The 18,692-nt window shown below is 45.4% G+C and overlaps 1 protein-coding gene and 2 long non-coding RNA genes across 5 annotated transcripts in view; 2 read left to right on the top strand and 1 right to left on the bottom strand.

The window, feature by feature from the left end:
• PTPN21 (protein tyrosine phosphatase non-receptor type 21) overlaps positions 1-8,093 on the top strand; it is an 82,241-nt gene extending 74,148 nt beyond the window's left edge. For all 3 annotated transcript variants that reach the window (XM_045451807.1, XM_045451808.1, XM_045451809.1), the window contains exons 14-19: positions 1,166-1,303; positions 2,574-2,795; positions 5,061-5,189; positions 5,585-5,819; positions 6,362-6,522; positions 6,760-8,093. In XM_045451807.1, the coding sequence (XP_045307763.1) occupies positions 1,166-1,303; positions 2,574-2,795; positions 5,061-5,189; positions 5,585-5,819; positions 6,362-6,522; positions 6,760-6,888 (1,014 nt within the window). In that variant the 3' untranslated portion in view covers positions 6,889-8,093. The remainder of the gene's footprint in view (positions 1-1,165; positions 1,304-2,573; positions 2,796-5,060; positions 5,190-5,584; positions 5,820-6,361; positions 6,523-6,759) is intronic.
• On the top strand, positions 2,802-4,688 carry LOC123584194. Its single transcript, XR_006705240.1, has 2 exons — positions 2,802-3,590; positions 3,872-4,688. It is a non-coding gene; the product is annotated as an uncharacterized LOC123584194 (long non-coding RNA).
• Positions 8,094-15,200: 7,107 nt separating the features above from the next.
• LOC123584195 lies at positions 15,201-17,759 on the bottom strand. The gene is made up of 2 exons (XR_006705241.1): positions 16,813-17,759; positions 15,201-16,019 (listed from the first exon to the last, which is right to left on the bottom strand). It is a non-coding gene; the product is annotated as an uncharacterized LOC123584195 (long non-coding RNA).
• Between the last annotated feature and the right edge of the window lie 933 nt (positions 17,760-18,692).

The raw sequence follows: 18,692 nt of genomic DNA, 5'->3' as shown, positions 1-18,692 counted from the left end.
TACTGGCTTTAGAACTGACCTTCCACGCAGTCAGTTTTATCTGGCATGTGGTGCAGTGGGCCCTTCTGGCTCATTCTCAGGCAGAGAACAGCTGGAGCCACCTCGTACTGGCTGGCGAGAGCGTGCTTGAATTTTCAGGAGTCTTGTGAACCACTTGATGTTATGTTGGCAGCTTGAAATTGGCCGTGGTGGGAGTATTTGCACCATGGAAACTGGCAGACTTTATAAGCCCCTCCCCAGCCCCCCTGCCAGTTGTTAGACAGCAGCATCCTGGGGTTTCCTGCACAAGGCAGAATCCTGACATTTTAGCCTATGCAGCGGCCTTTTAGCCTTCCTCCCTCCCCTCCTCTCTCTCCCTGGCTGGTAGAGCTGGAATAAAACTCATTTCCTTGTGAGACAACTGAGAAAACCATTTCTGTCAAACGAGGGCCACTGTTGTAATTATTATGGCTTGTGAGGGGGTGTAGAAAATATCTGAGTAGACTTGGTGGTCCCGGGCTTGTCTGCCTTAGAGAGGAAGATCATTACGTTAGTAGTCACTTTAGGAAACACACATTGTCAGGAGGCAGATAGCCTGTCCTGTGCCCCCCCAGCCCCCTGGCGTGACACGATGGAGCTCTCGGTGCTGTTTTATTTTCCTGGTTAAAAACGTGCAGTTCTGAGAGGTGTCGTGATCCAGCCCAGGTCACACAAGTCTGCAGCAGAAGGTAGAATAGAATAGAGAGGGTGAGCACAGAAAACATGTAATTTTTTCAGAATGATTTAAAGAGCTAATATATATTTTTAAAAAATTACGGAAGCCTATTGGCAATCACACAACCGCATTTAAAACCCTTTTTGTGGACGGCCACTGATTTGTGTGTGTGTCATGTTTTGAAATTTGGGAGCTCTTTGAAGGAATGCTGTCTGCCTGGAGCCTCACCTTACATTACAACAGAGCCTTGAAACCAATTGCATTTCAAAATCTATCTGGAAGACTTATCAGGGCTCTGGCCTTGAAAAGAATGTCTTCCTCCCAATGTTTGTTGTGTGTGTGTGTGGAGTATAATCTCTCCTCTGGTTGAACACTCCTTCCATTTGTTTCCAGTCTTCAGTCCGTTGGAATTTCTTTTCAAGGGGGTTGTATTTGTGTATATTTCATATATACGTACAAATATTTTTATAGGGAATGAAAAAGAGCCGGGTAGATGCAAAAAAAATTGGTCCTCTTAAATTGGCTGCCCTAAATGGACTCTCCCTGTCTCGACTGCCTCTGCCGGATGAAGGAAAGGAAGTGCCTGCCAGAGCCACCAATGACGAGAGGGTACGTACGAGACATATGGACCCGGTATGCCTCCTGGGGCCATCCATATAATGCTACAAAAGTGCCTTCTTGAGATGTTAGTGAATTTTCGAATACATTTAATCATCACAAATGAGTGTTATTGAGGCAAATCCAACAGATAACTTTAGAGTAAATGTTGATTTTGCTTGTTTCTGAATGTTATTCTTGACCTTCTTCCAGCCATCTACAGCAGTCTTGATATTTGATGGCTTTAAATTAGAGGAGATCTACCAGTACATGTGCACATGAGACTCTGACTGCTTTCATTGTACTGAAAATGTACCTCAAGAGTAAACAGTTACTGAATGTTTCTCGACTTTCTTTGTGACCAAGATAATATTTGCTGTGAGGTTTTATTACATCAAAATCAGACAGGCATGAGTTAATGCTAAGTAAAAAGATTCCTTTGCTTACAACTGGACCATGGAGATAATTTTGAATATTCTTTTTTTTTCAGTTTTTGTGTATCGTTGATTAGAACATTGAAGCATTTGTTCATAGAGATTGGGATTGATTCGTCTACTCTAGTGTTTACTGTTCTCCAGGAGAATGTTTCTGTCTCTTAGGAATTACAAAATCAACCATAGATTTAGAGAAAATGAGTTCAACAAATTAGGTTAGGCCAGTTTTCACCTTTAAACAGAACTGTGCATTCTGCTTCTCACCAACAAGGTTATTTCATTTGTTATTTATTTATTTTTTTAAAGTTTATTTTTTTGGGGCGCCCAGGTGGCTCAGTTGGTTGAGCATCCAATGTCAGCTCAAGTCGTGATCTCACCATTGAGAGTTCGAGCCCTGTGTCTGTGGTGACAGCTCAGAGCGTGGGGCCTGTTTCAGATTCTGTGTCTCTCTCTCTCTCTTAATAAACATTAAAAAAAAAATGTTTATTTATCTTGACAGAGATAGAGACAGAGTGGGGAGGGGCAGAGAGAGCTGGAGACAGAATCCCAAGTAGGCTCCGCGTTGGTGGCACAGAGCCCATCACGGGGCTCAAACTCACAAACGGTGAGATCATGACCCAAGCTGACATCAAGAGTCCAAAGCTCAACCAGCTGAGCCACCCAGGTGCCCCTTATTTGTTATTTTAACTCTTATTGTTATGTCTTGTTAAAAAGTTAGCTTTGGTTTCACCTAGACTTTTCAATATCAGATAATGCTAGACTTGAAGCAGAGAACAAGATTTCAGATGCGCCATCAGAGTGCAGCTTAGACATGTGACTACACTCATTCCACATATTCCGTTTTACAGTGTAAAATTCTGGAACAGCGGTTAGAACAGGGAATGGTATTCACAGAATATGAAAAAATTCTTAAAAAACGGCTAGTTGATGGGGAGTGCTCAACAGCACGACTCCCTGAAAATGCAGAAAGAAATCGATTCCAAGATGTCCTTCCCTATGACGATGCCCGAGTGGAGCTGGTCCCAACTAAAGAAAACAATACAGGCTACATCAATGCGTCTCATATTAAGGTGAGCAGAGCAGGTAGGGTGATAAACGGGCCGTGAATTTGTGAGTTGAATCACAAGAATGATAAGAATTGTATTTGTGTGTGTATTCTAAAATCAGCCTAGTTTGAACCATCGTAACAAATTATGTCTAAACTGGGAAGTCCATTTCCCCCGGCTGGGTAGGAAGTATTTACCACTGGAGCCCAGGCCACATGTGCCCTTCCCCTTTGGTGAACCACTCCGCCCCCAACACTATTGCCGGGACCCAGGGAGCACTCCTTGCCCTGACCTTGGGACTTTGTTCTTCTAAATCTGCAGGCCTCTTTCTGGCTCCTAAATTCTCTCCAGAGTGGCAGAATTGCTAGTTTTTCCTGATCACATATATCCGTTAATTCTCACATGACAAGAGTGTCTGGGTATTTTGATGGTGGTGTCGCCGAAGCTTTTCCCCGTGAGGCTGCTGTCTGTTCTCTGCATATTCCCTGTAGTCGCTTTCGCACATCATTTTGTTCTCGGGAGAAGCAGTTACACCTTTTCCCTAGAAGCCGAGTAACACTGTCTGACCGGGCTAATGTTACACCCATTTAAATGGGAAAAAGTGAGGATTCCCAGCTGGCAGGCGAGGAAGGCCAGGTGCTGTCTCTCCTGCGTCATCGTACCTTTTGTTTTCTGCTGGCTAGAGGTCCAGTTCTTGCATTTTGGGAAGGAGAAGTTTCCTAATACAGAAGGAGGAAGTGTCCATGGCCAGGTGTTTTTCTTCTTTCCCACATTTTATTTCGTGTACAAGTGATATTCGATGTAAGCAACTTCCCACAGGTGGCTTTTATTTATTTATTTTTTTATTTATTTTTTTTTTATTATTATTTTTTTTTTACTTTTTTTTTTTTCAACATTTATTTATTTTTGGGACAGAGAGAGACAGAGCATGAACGGGGGAGGGGCAGAGAGAGAGGGAGACACAGAATCGGTAACAGGTTCCAGGCTCTGAGCCATCAGCCCAGAGCCCGACGCGGGGCTCGAACTCACGGACCGCGAGATCGCGACCTGGCTGAAGTCGGACGCTTAACCAACTGCGCCACCCAGGCGCCCCCCCACAGGTGGCTTTTAAAAGAGACCTGACCATCTGCCCACGGAGGCCGGTACCCTTGACGGTCTTTGGGAATCTATGCACGTGCTTTGTAACGTGGGTATGGTTTATTTAAAAACTGAACATTTCTGTGGAGTAACTCATCTAGTCTCATGACTGGATGAATGAGAACTGAGTGAAGTCGTCGTCCTGTGGGGGTATTTCAAAGTCTTCAGACACAAGCTGAGGAACAAAGGAAGGTGCCTGAGCTTCAGAATTCCTGGATGTCCCACTTACTAGTGTGGGACTTGGGACCTGCTTGTACTTTCCTCTGAATAAAGAAGTGCTGACGCGTCCCCCTCAGGCTGTCCATCAGAACCCCCGCCCCCCAACAGCTATTCACTGTGGTGACTGGTAGCTCCCAGGGCACCTGCCACCATGTGAGTGAGCCCTCAGTGAGGGGATGTGCCTGTGATTTATGAGGGTGTGGGCAGAATAGCACCAGGCACTTGGGAAACAGTCACTGTGGTCACCGGACATCAGGGCGTGTGGGGTCTAACCCAGATCTCCTGACTGTGTTACCTTAGCCTGTTCCCAAGGAGGTGCAATCTTAGGTGCAAATTATGTGTCATTCTGGAGGGTGATCTTGACTCAGGTTCAGAGGTGAGACCACTTTGAGCAGGAATATTTTTTCTTCCCTAGAAATTTGGCATTTAACCTCGGTTTTGGCTTCATTGTTAATGTTTTTCCCAACGTGTTTAGCACTTCATGGTTTAGCACTGTTTGAATTTTAGGATCCTATTATGTTGAGACTATTTTTATAAGAAGAAGAACCGTAACAGCAGCAATAACCACTGTTTATTGAGAACCTATTATGTGCAGGCACCGTATATATTGACTCAGCTAATCCTGCCAGGTGACTCATCTAATCACTATGAGGGTACGTGATATTTTTATTTTACACATGAGAACAGAGAGTCAGGTTAAGTAGATTGCCCCAGGCCACAAAAATATTATGTGAATTCAAGTGCATAGGTTTATAAAACAGGTAGTCATGGGAATTGTAATAATAAGGAAAAAAAAAAAGAATAAGAGAAAAGTCTTTATTCTGAATAATTCCATTCATTCTTTAGTAGCACCGTGAACTACATGCATACGTGTGTGCATACATCATATATGTCCACACGTAGTGATTTTTTAAAAATCTTTTCTAATTTCAGGTCTCTGTCAGTGGAATTGAGTGGGATTATATCGCCACTCAGGGACCATTACAGAATACCTGTCAGGATTTCTGGCAGATGGTGTGGGAACAGGGAATTGCCATTATAGCCATGGTGACAGCGGAAGAGGTGAGTGCTCCTTTCTCCTAATTGATTTCCTCAGTCCCCAGAGAACAGTCCCTGTGGGTCGTGGGGAGTCCTGACCCTGAGAGGAGGCGGCGGGCTGGGACCCTAACCCTGCACTTTGGACACGCTGCGTGTACGGAAGTGCCTTCGCTGCTGGATCTTGTGTTGGGTTTTGGCATTACTTGTCGTTTTGTTGTTGTTGTTGTTTGTTTGTCTGTTTTTTAACATTTGTTTTTGAGAGAGCGAGAGAAGGGGAGAGGGCAGAGAGAGAGAGAATCCCAAGCAGGATCTGCACTGTCAGTGCAGAGCCCGACGTGGGGCCTGAACCCATGAACAGTGAGATCATGACCCGAGCCGAAGCCAACCCAGGCACCCCTGACCGTACTTGTCTTTCCCAGGAGGGCGGAAGGGAGAAGAGCTTCAGGTATTGGCCACGACTTGGCTCCAGGCACAACACCGTCACCTACGGGAGGTTTAAGATCACAACCCGGTTCCGCACGGACTCTGGCTGCTACGCCACCACCGGCTTAAAGATGAAGCACCTGCTCACGGGGCAGGAGAGGACAGTGTGGCATCTCCAGTACACAGACTGGCCTGAGCACGGCTGTCCGGAGGACCTCAAGGGGTTTTTGTGTAAGTGTCTTCATTCCCAGCACAGCCTCTGCTTATTATTAAATTTGTTTGTGTTTTTACATTTATTTATTTTTGAGAGACACAGTGAGACAGAGCACAAGCAGGGGAGGGGGAGAGAGAGAAGGAGTCACAGAATCCGAAGCAGGCTCCAGGCTCCGAGCTGTCAGCACAGAGCCCGACGCGGGGCTCGAACCCACGGACGGCGAGATCGTGACCTGAGCCAAAGTCGGACGCTTAACTGACTGAGTCACCCAGGTGCTCCTGGATTTGCTTTAAAATAACGGTTTTACGTGTTTAGGGGAGGCTTAGCAGGAGGTTTTGAAGTATAATTTGGTCTCAGAGAGACCGCCTCCTCTGTTTCATTTTGTAAATGAGAAAATGGAAGCCCAGGCAGAGGCAGTGACTCGCCCAAGGTCACACTGTCCGTTAGTGGTCGGGGTGCTCTTTATCCAGAGTCCTCCCAGTCAGTGATGATAATCTGAAAATTGTCAATTTGATGGGCCTTAATCCCCGATTATGTTTCCGTTTCTGGCATCTCACAGCATACCTCGAAGAGATCCAGTCTGTTCGACGCCATACAAATAGTACCAGTGAACCAAAAAGCCCCAACCCTCCCTTGCTGGTCCATTGCAGCGCAGGAGTGGGAAGGACTGGCGTCGTCATCTTGTCGGAGATCATGATCGCCTGTCTGGAACACAACGAGGTATTGCTGTCCTTCTTCGGCTGGGGGAGAAGTGGGCAGGGCCCAAGGCCAGGGGAAGAAAGGACCCAGTGGCCTAATAGTTCTTTCTGAACAAGTACCCAGGGGGCTTCTTCTAGAAGATGCTGAGGTAGCAAAGAGCGTCTGTCCGTCTCCTGACCAGATCTCTGCGCAGGCTCCCCCCCCCCCCCCCATCTCCACAGGGGAGTGCATTCCCCTCATGGCTGTCTCCCCATCCAGGTGCTGGACATCCCAAGGGTGCTGGACATGCTGAGGCGACAGAGGATGATGATGGTGCAGACCCTCTGCCAGTACACGTTCGTGTACCGAGTGCTCATTCAGTTCCTGAAAAGCTCAAGGCTCATATGAGCTCCCACAGCTTGTCACGGGGACCGATGGATCATGGGAAGCGTTTACAGCGAAAAGAAGTGCTTGCCTGATCCTACTTCCTCCGGCACCCTGGGCCGCCAGAGACCGTGTGAATGGGTGACGGGCACTGAAGGCACTGTGCCGAGCAGGAGGCCAAAGTCGGGAGGCTTGGCCCGGGACAGATGCTGAGGGAGAAGGACTCGGTTCCCAGGGCCTCGCCCGGCTCCGGTCTGTCCCGTTTGCGGTACTTGCACACTTTGTGGAGGTTGTGTTTTCCAGACAATTCTCTGTTTTACTGAAGCTATGCTGGGCAACTCTGGCAATCATTAAGGCGCATAGATTTCTATCTTAAACTAGTTTTTGATAATGGAATTTTATTTTATGACTAAAGTATTTGAACTTTCCGGGCGGATGGTCCACAGGTGTGATTGGTTCCTGTATAAGTTTGTATTTAAAACCATGTTGCTGTTTCTCGTTACTTCTTAAAAACCTTGGGTACTTAACAGTTTAGTTACCAAACTCTAAACTCCGAGAAGAATCTAAAAGTGTTATTTTCAAACATAGAAAGCATTTTTATATTCAGAAAATTTCTTATTCTAAAAATTCTATATATTTGTACCTTCTATTTTTTCCAGACGAGAGTTCATCTCAACTCATTAAGGTACTGAAATGAATGAAGGCACATGATTGAAAATGTAAGAGAATAATCAGATTCACCATTTTATTCGGTGTTATTTGTAAACCCAAACGAGTTCGATTTTTCATTGGTTGAAAATGAATTGAAAAACCTTGCATCGGATGGTTTTAAGCACTTTTTTTTATTAAAAACAGATCTGAGTTTTGACATGTGCTGCTTTACAGATGAAACAGTAACAGTGGACATTGCTCCAGAAGGAGTGTTTTGGAAGAGCTAAGGAATAAGTTAAGTGTATGTAGGATGGTTCGGGCAAGAGTGAGTGTGGCATAAGTACAAGATGCCTTTGGCCAAAGCACAGTATTAACTATACTCAGACTGCGAGGCTGGGGTGGAGAGAGGGGGAGCTTGGGAGGGTGGGGGCCGAGCTGCCCCCAGACGGTGGGTATCCCCGGGAAATTCAAGAGCCATCTCTGTCATCTGTCAGTGACTGTTTCCCTGGAGTTTCTTATACCTAAACTCCTTTTCTAATAAATAAAGTCAGGTTTCTGTGACCATCAAAAGCCTTGAAGGGGCTTTCTTTTCTTTTGGTTGAAAGAAGGGAAGAGTTGCTAATAGTTTCACCTCATTTCCCAAAACTGTGCCCCTCCTTGTGGGGCCACCCGGGATTGCTGTGGTATTCAGGAGGTGCTCGGGTTTTAGCTCCCCAGCCTCCTGACTTCACCCCTGAGGTCAGTTTTAGCTTCTTGGGCCCCCCTCCCCCCAGCCCCCATCCTTTTCAGATGCACCAGGCTGAGTTAGAGACAGGAGAGTGTCGCCTTCGGTCCGGGCTAAGATGGCCTTGTCACGGAGGGACTTGAGTAGGTCTGAGGACTAATTGGAACATTCACCTGAGGAACCGTCTCGTGTTTCCTTCTGAGGCTGCGTCTGTACAATGCACAGCTTCCACAGTGTCACATGCAGGGTTCTGCCCCTCCTTAGGATCTCCTCGGGGTGGTTCCGATTCCTCCGTTCACCCCTACAGCAGCGTAACTCACTGTGGTGACCACGGAGTGTGTGCGGTCACCTGGGAGGCAGGATTTCCTTCATACGGTGTGGATCTGCCCATCTCTAAGTCACCCAGAAACCACCCACCGAAGAGGAAAATTCACAAGATACTAATGAAAGCGAGAGGTGGAAGTGGACACAAGCGCTCACTTAGGGACAAAATGTTCCTCTTATTTTTTTTTTCAACGTTTTTTTTTTTTATTTATTTATTTTTGGGACAGAGAGAGACAGAGCATGAACGGGGTAGGGGCAGAGAGAGAGGGAGACACAGAATCGGAAACAGGCTCCAGGCTCTGAGCCATCAGCCCAGAGCCTGATGCGGGGCTCGAACTCCCGGACCGCGAGATCGTGACCTGGCTGAAGTCGGACGCTTAACCGACTGCGCCACCCAGGCGCCCCCAAAATGTTCCTTTTAAACCGGAAGGTGTTTTAAGAGTCCTGTTTAAGTAACAGTAGACCCAAGTGTGAATACTGACAAAGAGCTCCCAGAAGAACGGAATAAGAGTTTTTTATGGTCATGTTTCCCGTCTCCACACCATGTAAAGGACAGGAACATTTGCAGTGCTTTCTTTTCTCCCGCGGTACGTTTTTTTTTTTTAAATGCTTTTCTGCCAGGTTTACACATTTTGGAGTGTCCCAATGACAAGAACATACTGTAAAACAAAAATCCGAAGAGTAATATATGGTATATTTGTCGTCCAGTTGTAATAACTGTAAGAAAATTACTTTTGAGGGCTACGTCATACCGTTTAAATGTCACTCTTAAAACGTCGCGTGTTTGACATAGCTTCTAAGATCCATGTAATTTATTGTCCCTTTTGAATAAACTTTTCCAGTTAGTGAATGTCAAGGTACTTCTGGATAAAAATAAATCTACATTACTGGACTTGGAAATGATGTGATTTTCCAGAGTGAACTGTGTAATTAACATGGACACTTGGTAGGATGTTGCCGTCTGCCAAGCCTCCGCGGTGCTTTAGTATCTCAGTGTCTTTTAGTCCCTTGAGGTTCTACGTTTCATGTCAAAATTACCAAAATGTACATTTCCCCAAAAAGCAAGTTATGAGCTGGTATTTCCCAGAAGAGCAATGTTGGCATCTCTGGCATCGGTCTTCCTGATTAGTGGGGTCTTTAAAAAAGATTTTTATTTTTAAGTAATCTCTACACCCAACGTGGGGCTCAAACTTACGACCCTGAGACCAAGAGCCACACACTCCTCCCGACTGGACCAGCCAGGCGCCCCTAGTCTCTTGATGAAATGTTCTCCCTGAGAGTTTTGAGCACAGAAAGTATTCATTTGGAAAGTTAATTGTAGTCACGATTAATCACTTTTTTCCTGGAACACCTACTGTGAAATGCCCTGAAAACCCTAGTATTTAGCCCTTAAAACCCTTTGGCAGAAATAAAACAGAAGGTGGACTTAGGCTTCCTTAGAAGCTCCCAGAAAGAGCAAGGTCTAAACAGAAACACAAAGGAGGAGAGTGTCAGGCTGTAGGACCGAGTGATGAGAGCAGCAGAGCAGAGCCAACTTTTTTTTGAAGCTTTTTTTAAAATTTTAATGTTTATTTATTTTTGAGAGAAAGAGAGCGTGAGGGGAGAGGGATAGAGAGAGGGAGACACAGAATCGGAAGCAGGCTCCAGGCTCCAAGTTGTCAGTACGGAGCCCGACGTGGGGCTCGAACTCATGAACCGTGAGATCATGACCTGAGCTGAAGTCAGATGCTCAACCGACTGAGCCACCCAGCGGCCCCTGAAGCTTTTGTTGTCACAGGAAAACAGCCCCTTCAGATGGGTTGACATGTTACTATTCACAACATTAAGAAAATACAAATGTACATATATAACATATATAATATAAAACTTTGTATGTTTTAAAATCTACAATTGGAGGTCAGCTGTACCTTAGGAACAGGCTTGAGATTTGCACGAACAAATGGAAACAAGAATTACTGTTTATTGTAAATCATTTTTAAAATCAGGCTTGTTAAAAAAGTTTACTTAATTCAAATGATCTCTACACCCAACATGGGGCTCAAACTCACAACCCTGAGATCAAGAGTCACATGCTCCTCTGAGCCAGCCAGGCGTCCCTAAAATCAGATTTTTAAAGGGAATTCTTTGGTATATAAATTTAGGGAACTTGTTTCCCATCAGGATTTCATGTGGAATAAGCTAAAACTATCTTTTTCCAGTTTAAAGTCTATTAAAAAAAATTAAATTGGAGGGGGCTTTTTATTGAGCTGAGGGATAGACATCTCAAAAATAGAGGAATAGGGACATTAACAATTTGCCTGGAAAAGACATTTCTCAAAAGAACATGAGTTTTTCAAATTCCTCTAGACGAGGGCTCTGTTCCAGTATCTACAATTCTAGAAAAACCAGGAAAAATCGGAAAGTGCAGTTGCTTAAGGTGTGCACGCATTGGATAAAGGATTCTCAGAAACAATTGAACGGGTCCTTGGATGGTTTAAGGTGGCATCCTTTTCTGTATAGTACAGTCAGTTCCCAAATAAAAATCGTGTTCTAAAAGTTCAGATGTATGTGTGTTGAATTACTGAGAAATACAGTAATATTTCCCCCTTGTAAGCCATATTCCAAGTGGGTGTTAACTTTCTCGGCTCGTCCTCCCGAAGCTTGCTGAAACTGTCAGGGCTCTGAAAGGTGAACCGTGGTGGAGAAGCCAAGGGCCATAATCTGAGCTATGAGGAGAGAGCAGTCTTCCTCCCTGCTGCACCCTGGTGGTGAGATCGGAGAAGGAGTTCTCTGCCTCTCGGTGGGGACTGAGCCTCACTCAGCAAGCAGTTGTCAGCTGGATCAGTGTTTGCTCAGAGAACTCCACAGAAGTGACTGTCCCATCCGGTGTTACGGAAACTTGGATGGCCCGTGAAGGGTAGGGAGCGGGATGGAAAGGGACGGAACGGGACGGAGCAGGGATGCCCCCTGTGAAACCACCCGTGAGGCAGGGCAGGGGTGAAGGGGAGTGAATTGGCAATACACTCCCCTGCCTTTCCTGTCGCCCCTTAAATGTCCTCCCTTTATTGTCATGGGAAGCAGAGGATGGGCCAAGAGGGAAGTTCAAGGTCTGCAGCACCCAGCTCAGGAGGCAGCAGTTCCGAGGTTAATATTCCCACGCAAAGGGTATACGTAACGTAGGGTCTGGCTACACGTCGTGTTTCCAAATGACCCTGTGTATTTGAGAAATTAAAAAGTTTTCAAAAATCTAGGGTAAAGCTGGACTTTTTTCAGTATGTTGGCAGGTTAAGGGCCAGGAACCATTTCCTTATTTTAAATTATGCTTTAATATTATAAAGAAGTACAAATGGATGACAAGAAAGGAATAATCGAACTTATAGCTGCAGAACTGGCAGTACGGCTGTGAATTTTTGAAAATTACTAACTAGCTGTGTAAATCTTTTGATCGTTATTCTTTGGCTTCCATTAAACGACTTCGTGGTCTGTATCGTAAAAAGACTTAAAATCTCTAAAAGCCCTTGGCTCTAAATCTAGAATATAGCGTATCCTCCACTGGCTACAGCAGTACACGATGTCACGCTGATAAACATGCAATTTGCACTGAACTGGTTCGTTCTTCGGCTGTGCAAAAACCCCACTACCCTACGTAAGTTGTCAAATGTGTACACTACGGACATTTTAAGTGTGCGTGTGGATCTTAAATTCACACTCTAAAACCTCGTGGGAAAAAGTCGACAGTATTCGCTCTTAGGAGCAAGCGTGTGACTGCCAGGGAAATTCAGAAGGGTGGATTATCCGGTTTAACCAGAACATGAATCTGGCCTCAATTTGGGTTAATGAGGTTAATGAGACTAGTACAGAATTAATGACAACTGGCTTTCCATGTCCACCCGCTCGTTTGTCCGCTGAGCAAATCTGAACAAATGAATGAGGAGTATAAGCTCAGTCACTCATTTTGCAGTAGAAAAAATAGCACAGGTCATATGCTATCACACTATTAGAAATCACTTCAAATTAATGGACCCCTGAACGAGACAAAGCTTTTTACTTATTTTATCATGGTATTTTTCAAAATGTAATTTGATCTTAAATATCCTGAAAGGATCTAAAGGTTTTGCAGTTTTACTGGAATAAAAACCAGTGCAAATACTGGTTCAGCCCAACAAATAGACTGAAAAACTATTCTCCAGAGGTGACAAACTTGGTTCAGACTGGATTAAAAAAAATTTTTTTTTAATGTTTATTTTTGACAGAGAGAGACAGAGCATGAGCAGGGGAGGGGCAGAGAGAGAGGGAGACACAGAATCGGAAGCAGGCTCCAGGCTCTGAGCTGTTAGCACAGAGCCCGACGAGGGGCTTGAACTCACAGACTGCAAGATCATGACCGGCCGGAAGTCAGACGCTCAACAGACTGAGCCATCCAGGAGCCCCTAGATTGGATTTAAAAAAACAAAAACAAACCCACCAGGTTAAAAATAATACAAAACTCACTTGAGTTAAACAGAGTGAAAGAAAAAAAAACAGAAGAGAAAAGATACTATATTTGTAACAACTTTTAGGCGGATAGAGCTCTAATGGTTTTATTTGCATAATCTGGTTTCTGGCAGGACAGAGAAATTGAAGCAGTAATTATTGTGTAGGGATGATTCTTAATGTTTTTGCAAATTTTGTTAGTATCAGCTTGGACCCTTCCATATTAGAGTTTCCCAATTCTATATTAAAAGTAGGCAGCTTAATTTCTAATAGAATTGAGCTATTACACTGTTAGAAGTATATGCAATTTCTAAGCAATACAAAATGAGGGAGGAAAATAAAAATATTTGTTAATATATCAAGCCTTTTTAAAAAAAATTTTTTTTTTAACGTTTATTTATTTTTGAGACAGAGAGAGAGAGAGCATGAACAGGGGAGGGGCAGAGAGAGAGGGAGACACAGAATCTGAAACAGGCTCCAGGCTCTGAGCTGTCAGCACAGAGCCCGACGCGGGGCTCGAACTCACAAACCATGAGATCATGACCTGAGCCAAAGTCGGACGCCCAACCGACTGAGCCACCCAGGCGCCCCTCAAGCCTTTTTAAAAGCTTGGATACACACCTTACTCAAAAGATTGTCACTGGGCCATTAGAATATATATTTTTTACTGTAGTCTCATGTAATTTTTTACATTTATGATATAAAACATTTTTATCAGGCAAATGTTAAATATTTTCCTATGAAAATGCCCGTGTTTAATTCTATTGTGCTTAATTGAAGGAAATATTCTGAATTATAAAGATGCTGTTTGGCTCAGATGAAGAAATACACTGTAACAAGCCAGAAATTTGTTGTATATTTCTGAGTTGTATGATCTGGTTAAAAACGGAAGCAATCCAAACCCTACCCATAGTAAATTTAGCAGAGCATAGTTTAAAAATAAACATCTAGATAACACGTCTATTTAAGTAAGAATTCCAACAGACGTTAATATGGCTTAACAGACCTACTAAACCCAAAATTTGGAGGAAATTTATATGAAGTAACATTTTCTTAGAAAGTTGCCCTCTAATTCAAGCAATGCACTGGGAAATTGCACCTTTCTCACATGTGAGTATAAAGAGTTGCCTAGTATTGTTTTCTGGTTTAAAAAGCAATTTTAAGTGCTGTCTGAAGATCAATAATGTAAAAATGTATAATCAGAAGAGCTTAATTCTTCTAAACTCATTGGTTTGTAAAATTGTGTACATTTAATGGGCAAAAAGTTTGGATGACTGTAATATATGTGAAATGAATGTATTAGTGTGTTTTTGCCATAAAAATAAATATTGAAGATACAACTCACGTGTGATTATATTAGTACAATTAAGGCTATTTTGCTGGAGTTTTTTTCACTTTAGATCTTATTGCATAGAGGCACATAATTAGTCCCATTTCCCCATTGGGTTATTTCAAATAAGGTACCAAACCTTAGATGTTTCTGGGAGTAGATGCCAGTGTGTCATCACCTATCTCCGTAGTAATGGATCACTTAGGAGACAGAATGCATCTTGCTGGGGCACCCGGGTGGCTCGGTGGGTTGAGCGTCTGACTCTTGATTTCAGCTGAGGGGCATGTTCCCAGGGTCACCCGCACTGAATGTGGAGCCTGTTTAAGGTTCTCTGTCGCTCTTGCTCTCTTGCTCTGTCACTCTTTCCCTCTCTCTCCCCCTATGCCCCTCAGCCCTGCTCATGCTCTCTCTCTTTAAAAAAAAAAAAAAAAACAACATGTTTACAGTGCATCTTGCCAAATAGCCAGCTTCACTAACCAGGGCATTTATGGAACAATTAATATACTTGAAGAATAAACATTTGTTGGGCCACCTGGGTGGCTCAGTCGCTTAAGTGTCTGACGTCGACTCAGATCATGATCTCGTGGCTCGTGAGTTCGAGCCCCGCATCAGGGTCTGTGCTGACAGCTCGGAGCCTGGATCCTGCTTTGGAATCTGTGACTCCCTCTCTCTCTGCCCCTCCCCTGCTAATGTTCTGTCTCTGTCTCTCAAAAAAATAAATAAACGTTAAAAAAAAAATTTGTTGACGTGCCTCCCAATGATATCCACTTCCCAGCAGGTTGACAGAGCTTCCCTGTAGTGGAACTTGATGTTATTTGTCAAATGTCCACCGCATTTGTTAGTGGGTTTTTTTTCCCCTAGACCAGCAACAGCAGTGCTGGAAACTTACTAGAAATTCAAATTCTCAAAGGTCATCCCAGGTCCGAAAATTCTGAACCCGAAGCTAGGGAGATGGGGCCCAAATTCTCCAGGTGATTCTGATGTACATCAAAGGGTGAAAACCGCCCCCTTCAGGGCTTTAAAAAGCCGCAGGTGGTCCACAGCCTCTCAGGTCGGTATTCCTTATCCAGGCAAACAGGAACGGCACCCTCCATGGCAAAAGGGACTTTACAGATGTGGTTAAGGTCCTTGAGATGGGGAGACGGGTCATCCGGGTGGGCCCAAACTAGCCATGAGGGACTAAGCGGGAGGCAGGAGAGCCACAGTGTGAGATGTGGTGACAGAAGCAGAGGAGGGTGCAGGAGGGTTGAAGATGTCACGCAGCTGGCTTGCAACATGCGGGAAGGGGTTGCAAGTGGAGGAGGGGTGGGCGGCCTCTGGAAGCTGGAAGAAGCAAGGCTACAGCCTGCAAGAAGAGGTCAGCCCCGGCAGCAGTTTGTAGGACTTCTGGCTTCCAGAACTGTGAGATGATAAAGCTTTCTTTAAGCCACTAAATTTGTGGTGACTCGTTACAGCGGCAAAAGAAAATGAGCACAACAGTACATTCTTCCTCTCGGGGGGAAATCAGCTCACCGATTGTAGAATCTTGAAAGAACTAGGTGGGTATGGAATCCACCGGAATGGCTGGGTGTTTTCGTCTCCTAATTTGAATGTTGGTGCAAGATGGAATTCCTGAGGCAAAAGGTTGGCCTTGGAGCAAACCTTTACTTATGTCATCTCAAAAGTATCTTCTTCCTGGCCGAAAATTAAACGTGGATTTGTTCTTCGGGGCTATGTCATCATTAGCTGAATCTGCTGCTTTTAAAACATCTGGGAAAAGCAACTTATTAGGCGGTGTCCTGTGTCCAGGGGACTGCTGTCCAGGGCCATCCATATTAGCACGTGAAGGAAGTGTCAACAGTTACCGCTGCTTTTAGATCTTATGTGGCTTTTTTTTTTTTAATTAAAAATTTTTAAATGTTTATTTATTTTGAGAGAGCAGAGAGGCAGACAGGAGACACGATCCCAAGCAGGGTCTGCACCATCAGCTCAGAGCCCGGTGTGGGGCTCAAACTCACAAACCACGAGATTGTGACCTGAACTGAGATCGAGAGTTGGACGCTTAACCAACCGAGCCACCCAGGCGCCGCCAAGATATTCTTTCAATTATAATTTCTAAAGCCCTGAAGAATTTAGCCAAGGCTAACTTGGGCATTTTAAAACTAAAACCTTTGTCTCATCTAGTCCAAACTCTTAAACCAGGGCCCAGGGTAAATTAAGTCACTGGCAGCTGATTGATCCACTTGGCAAATCATAGTCTTGCCCCATAAAAGCTGCTCTGAGTCTTTTCTGAGTGGCTTCACTGGGGGGGGGGAAGAAATGTGAGTTTTTAAAGGGAAGATGCTAGTTTACATTTTATACCATCTAAAATGTGAGCAAATGAGGAAATTTTCTTGTAATTTAGCAATTTGCTACATTCTCCCTTCCATGGGGAATTGACACTTTCTGAGTGTAAAGAGGAGAGAGGAAAGGTCTGTCCTGTTCTCACCTGTGGCCAACCCTGTCCTCTAGCTCCAACTGTCTCCCTCCATGAACAAATACGTTCATTCTCAAACGGAGACAAAGACCTGGGATCCAAAGAGAAGTAAGTCCCTCGTCCTGAGAAGTCCACAGTCTAGATGGAAGAGAAACTGGGCACATAAACAGTATGACAATTCCCGCTATAGATCTGAGACAGCCCGGATCCCACAGCGGGTGGGACAAGCGGGGAAATCAGGCAGGGTCTCCCTGTGTTACAATCTGGACTGTCAGGGAAGGCCCAAGAGAGCAGCACAGGGGAAATGGCATGCAGAGCAGGTAGCGAGGACAAAGGGTGGGAGAGGGAGGGAGGCAGGGGGGAGAGAGAGACAGAGAGAAGCTTTGCAATAAAGAACAAGTCATTTGATATTCTAGACACTTAGGATACTTGGTGGACGATGGCAAGGGATGAGCTGGGAAGGAAAACATAACTTTGTAAAAAATGCAAAGGGACCTGGGCTTTATCTTGTCGGCAAGAGGAAACTCTCAAAGGTTTTTGTTGTAGAAGGGAGTGGTGACATGGTCTGTTTTAGGGTGACAGCGACTGAATATTTCTCACACGACTTATTTAGTTCTTACAGCCTTGCAGCGAAGGCCCTGGAAGTTCACCTCGGTCAACCACCGAGGCCGCCCTGGGTTCTGGTCACAGCTCCCAAGGATCAAACCCCAGGCAGTCTGTGTCGAAAGGCTCACCCATCGAGCTTCTGCGAGCAGAGAGGAGGATGGACTGCGGGAGGAGGCAGAGCCAAGGATGCTAAGCCAGTGTTTCCCAAACTTAACATTCACTTCTCACCTTTGCACGACGTTTACCGTATCCAAGAACCATTCTTGGTATTTCTTTAAACCAACAAATCTTTCTCAACCTGCATTTTATTTTAGTATCATTCAAGTGGGCCCCATGTGCAGCACAGAGCCCAACGCAGGGCTTGAACTCACGACCCTGAGCTCGAAACCTGAGCTGAGGTCAAGAGTCAGGTGCTTAACCCACTGAGCCACCCAGGCGCCCCTCTACACTTGAATTTTAAAGGGAAACCTGAGGACTAAGACAACAAAACACCCTAAAAAGTACAAAAATTAGGATGGGTGATGGTCCTAGAGACAAAAAGCTGTGCCCAGACTTGGCGGAGAAGAGCAGATCTGGCAAAGCAGGCAGGCAGCAACAGGGCCGGGCCCAAGGCTCCCAAAGTGGAGCGCCAACAGGACGGCAGCTGCAGCAAAGGGAGGACTTGAGGCGGGGCCGCGAGTCTGAGGTAGCTGCCTGGGTCGTGGGGTAAGGGATTTGTGGCGGAGAGGCTGGGACTGAAGAAAGGAGCCCTGGAGGCCGAGAGAGGGATGGCGCCCAAGAATGGAGTGGGGGGGAGAGATGACTGATGGGGAGGCCCAGGCTGGGAGCCAAGCCTAGGGTTGAGGATATTTCAGGAGGTCGAAGAGGACTGTGGGATGGGAGAGGGAGGCGTCGCTCAGAAGGTTAAGGGGAAGAACTGCACAGGTGGGAGCTGAGGGGGAGGTGTGGCTGAGGAAGGGCTGCAGCCCGGGGGTGACTCGGGCATAAGACACTAGGGGGAAGTGGGTTGGGTGCTCAGCCCCACCGTGTTGCACTTTGCAGCTTGTCCCTGAGCCTGAATCGTGAACACAGCGGTGACAGCTTCCCATGAGCGAGACAGACCTGTCACCCACGTGGCACCAGAAATCAGCTCGAATACCTCAGTGGTGTGCACTACCTTTGTGGAAACACTGGTCTGGACAGGGGATGATAAAAGCCCGAGTTAAAGACCAGGATGCTTAGAGGCCGGTGCTAAGTTTTTAGAACATCTGGGCGACTGGGGCGAAGGGGCCAACTTCGATTGAGGT

Source organism: Leopardus geoffroyi, chromosome B3 (assembly GCF_018350155.1).
Source record: "Leopardus geoffroyi isolate Oge1 chromosome B3, O.geoffroyi_Oge1_pat1.0, whole genome shotgun sequence".
Lineage (NCBI taxonomy): Eukaryota > Metazoa > Chordata > Mammalia > Carnivora > Felidae > Leopardus > Leopardus geoffroyi.
Note: the sequence above shows the minus strand (reverse complement) of the source record. Positions and strands in the feature narration are given on the sequence as shown.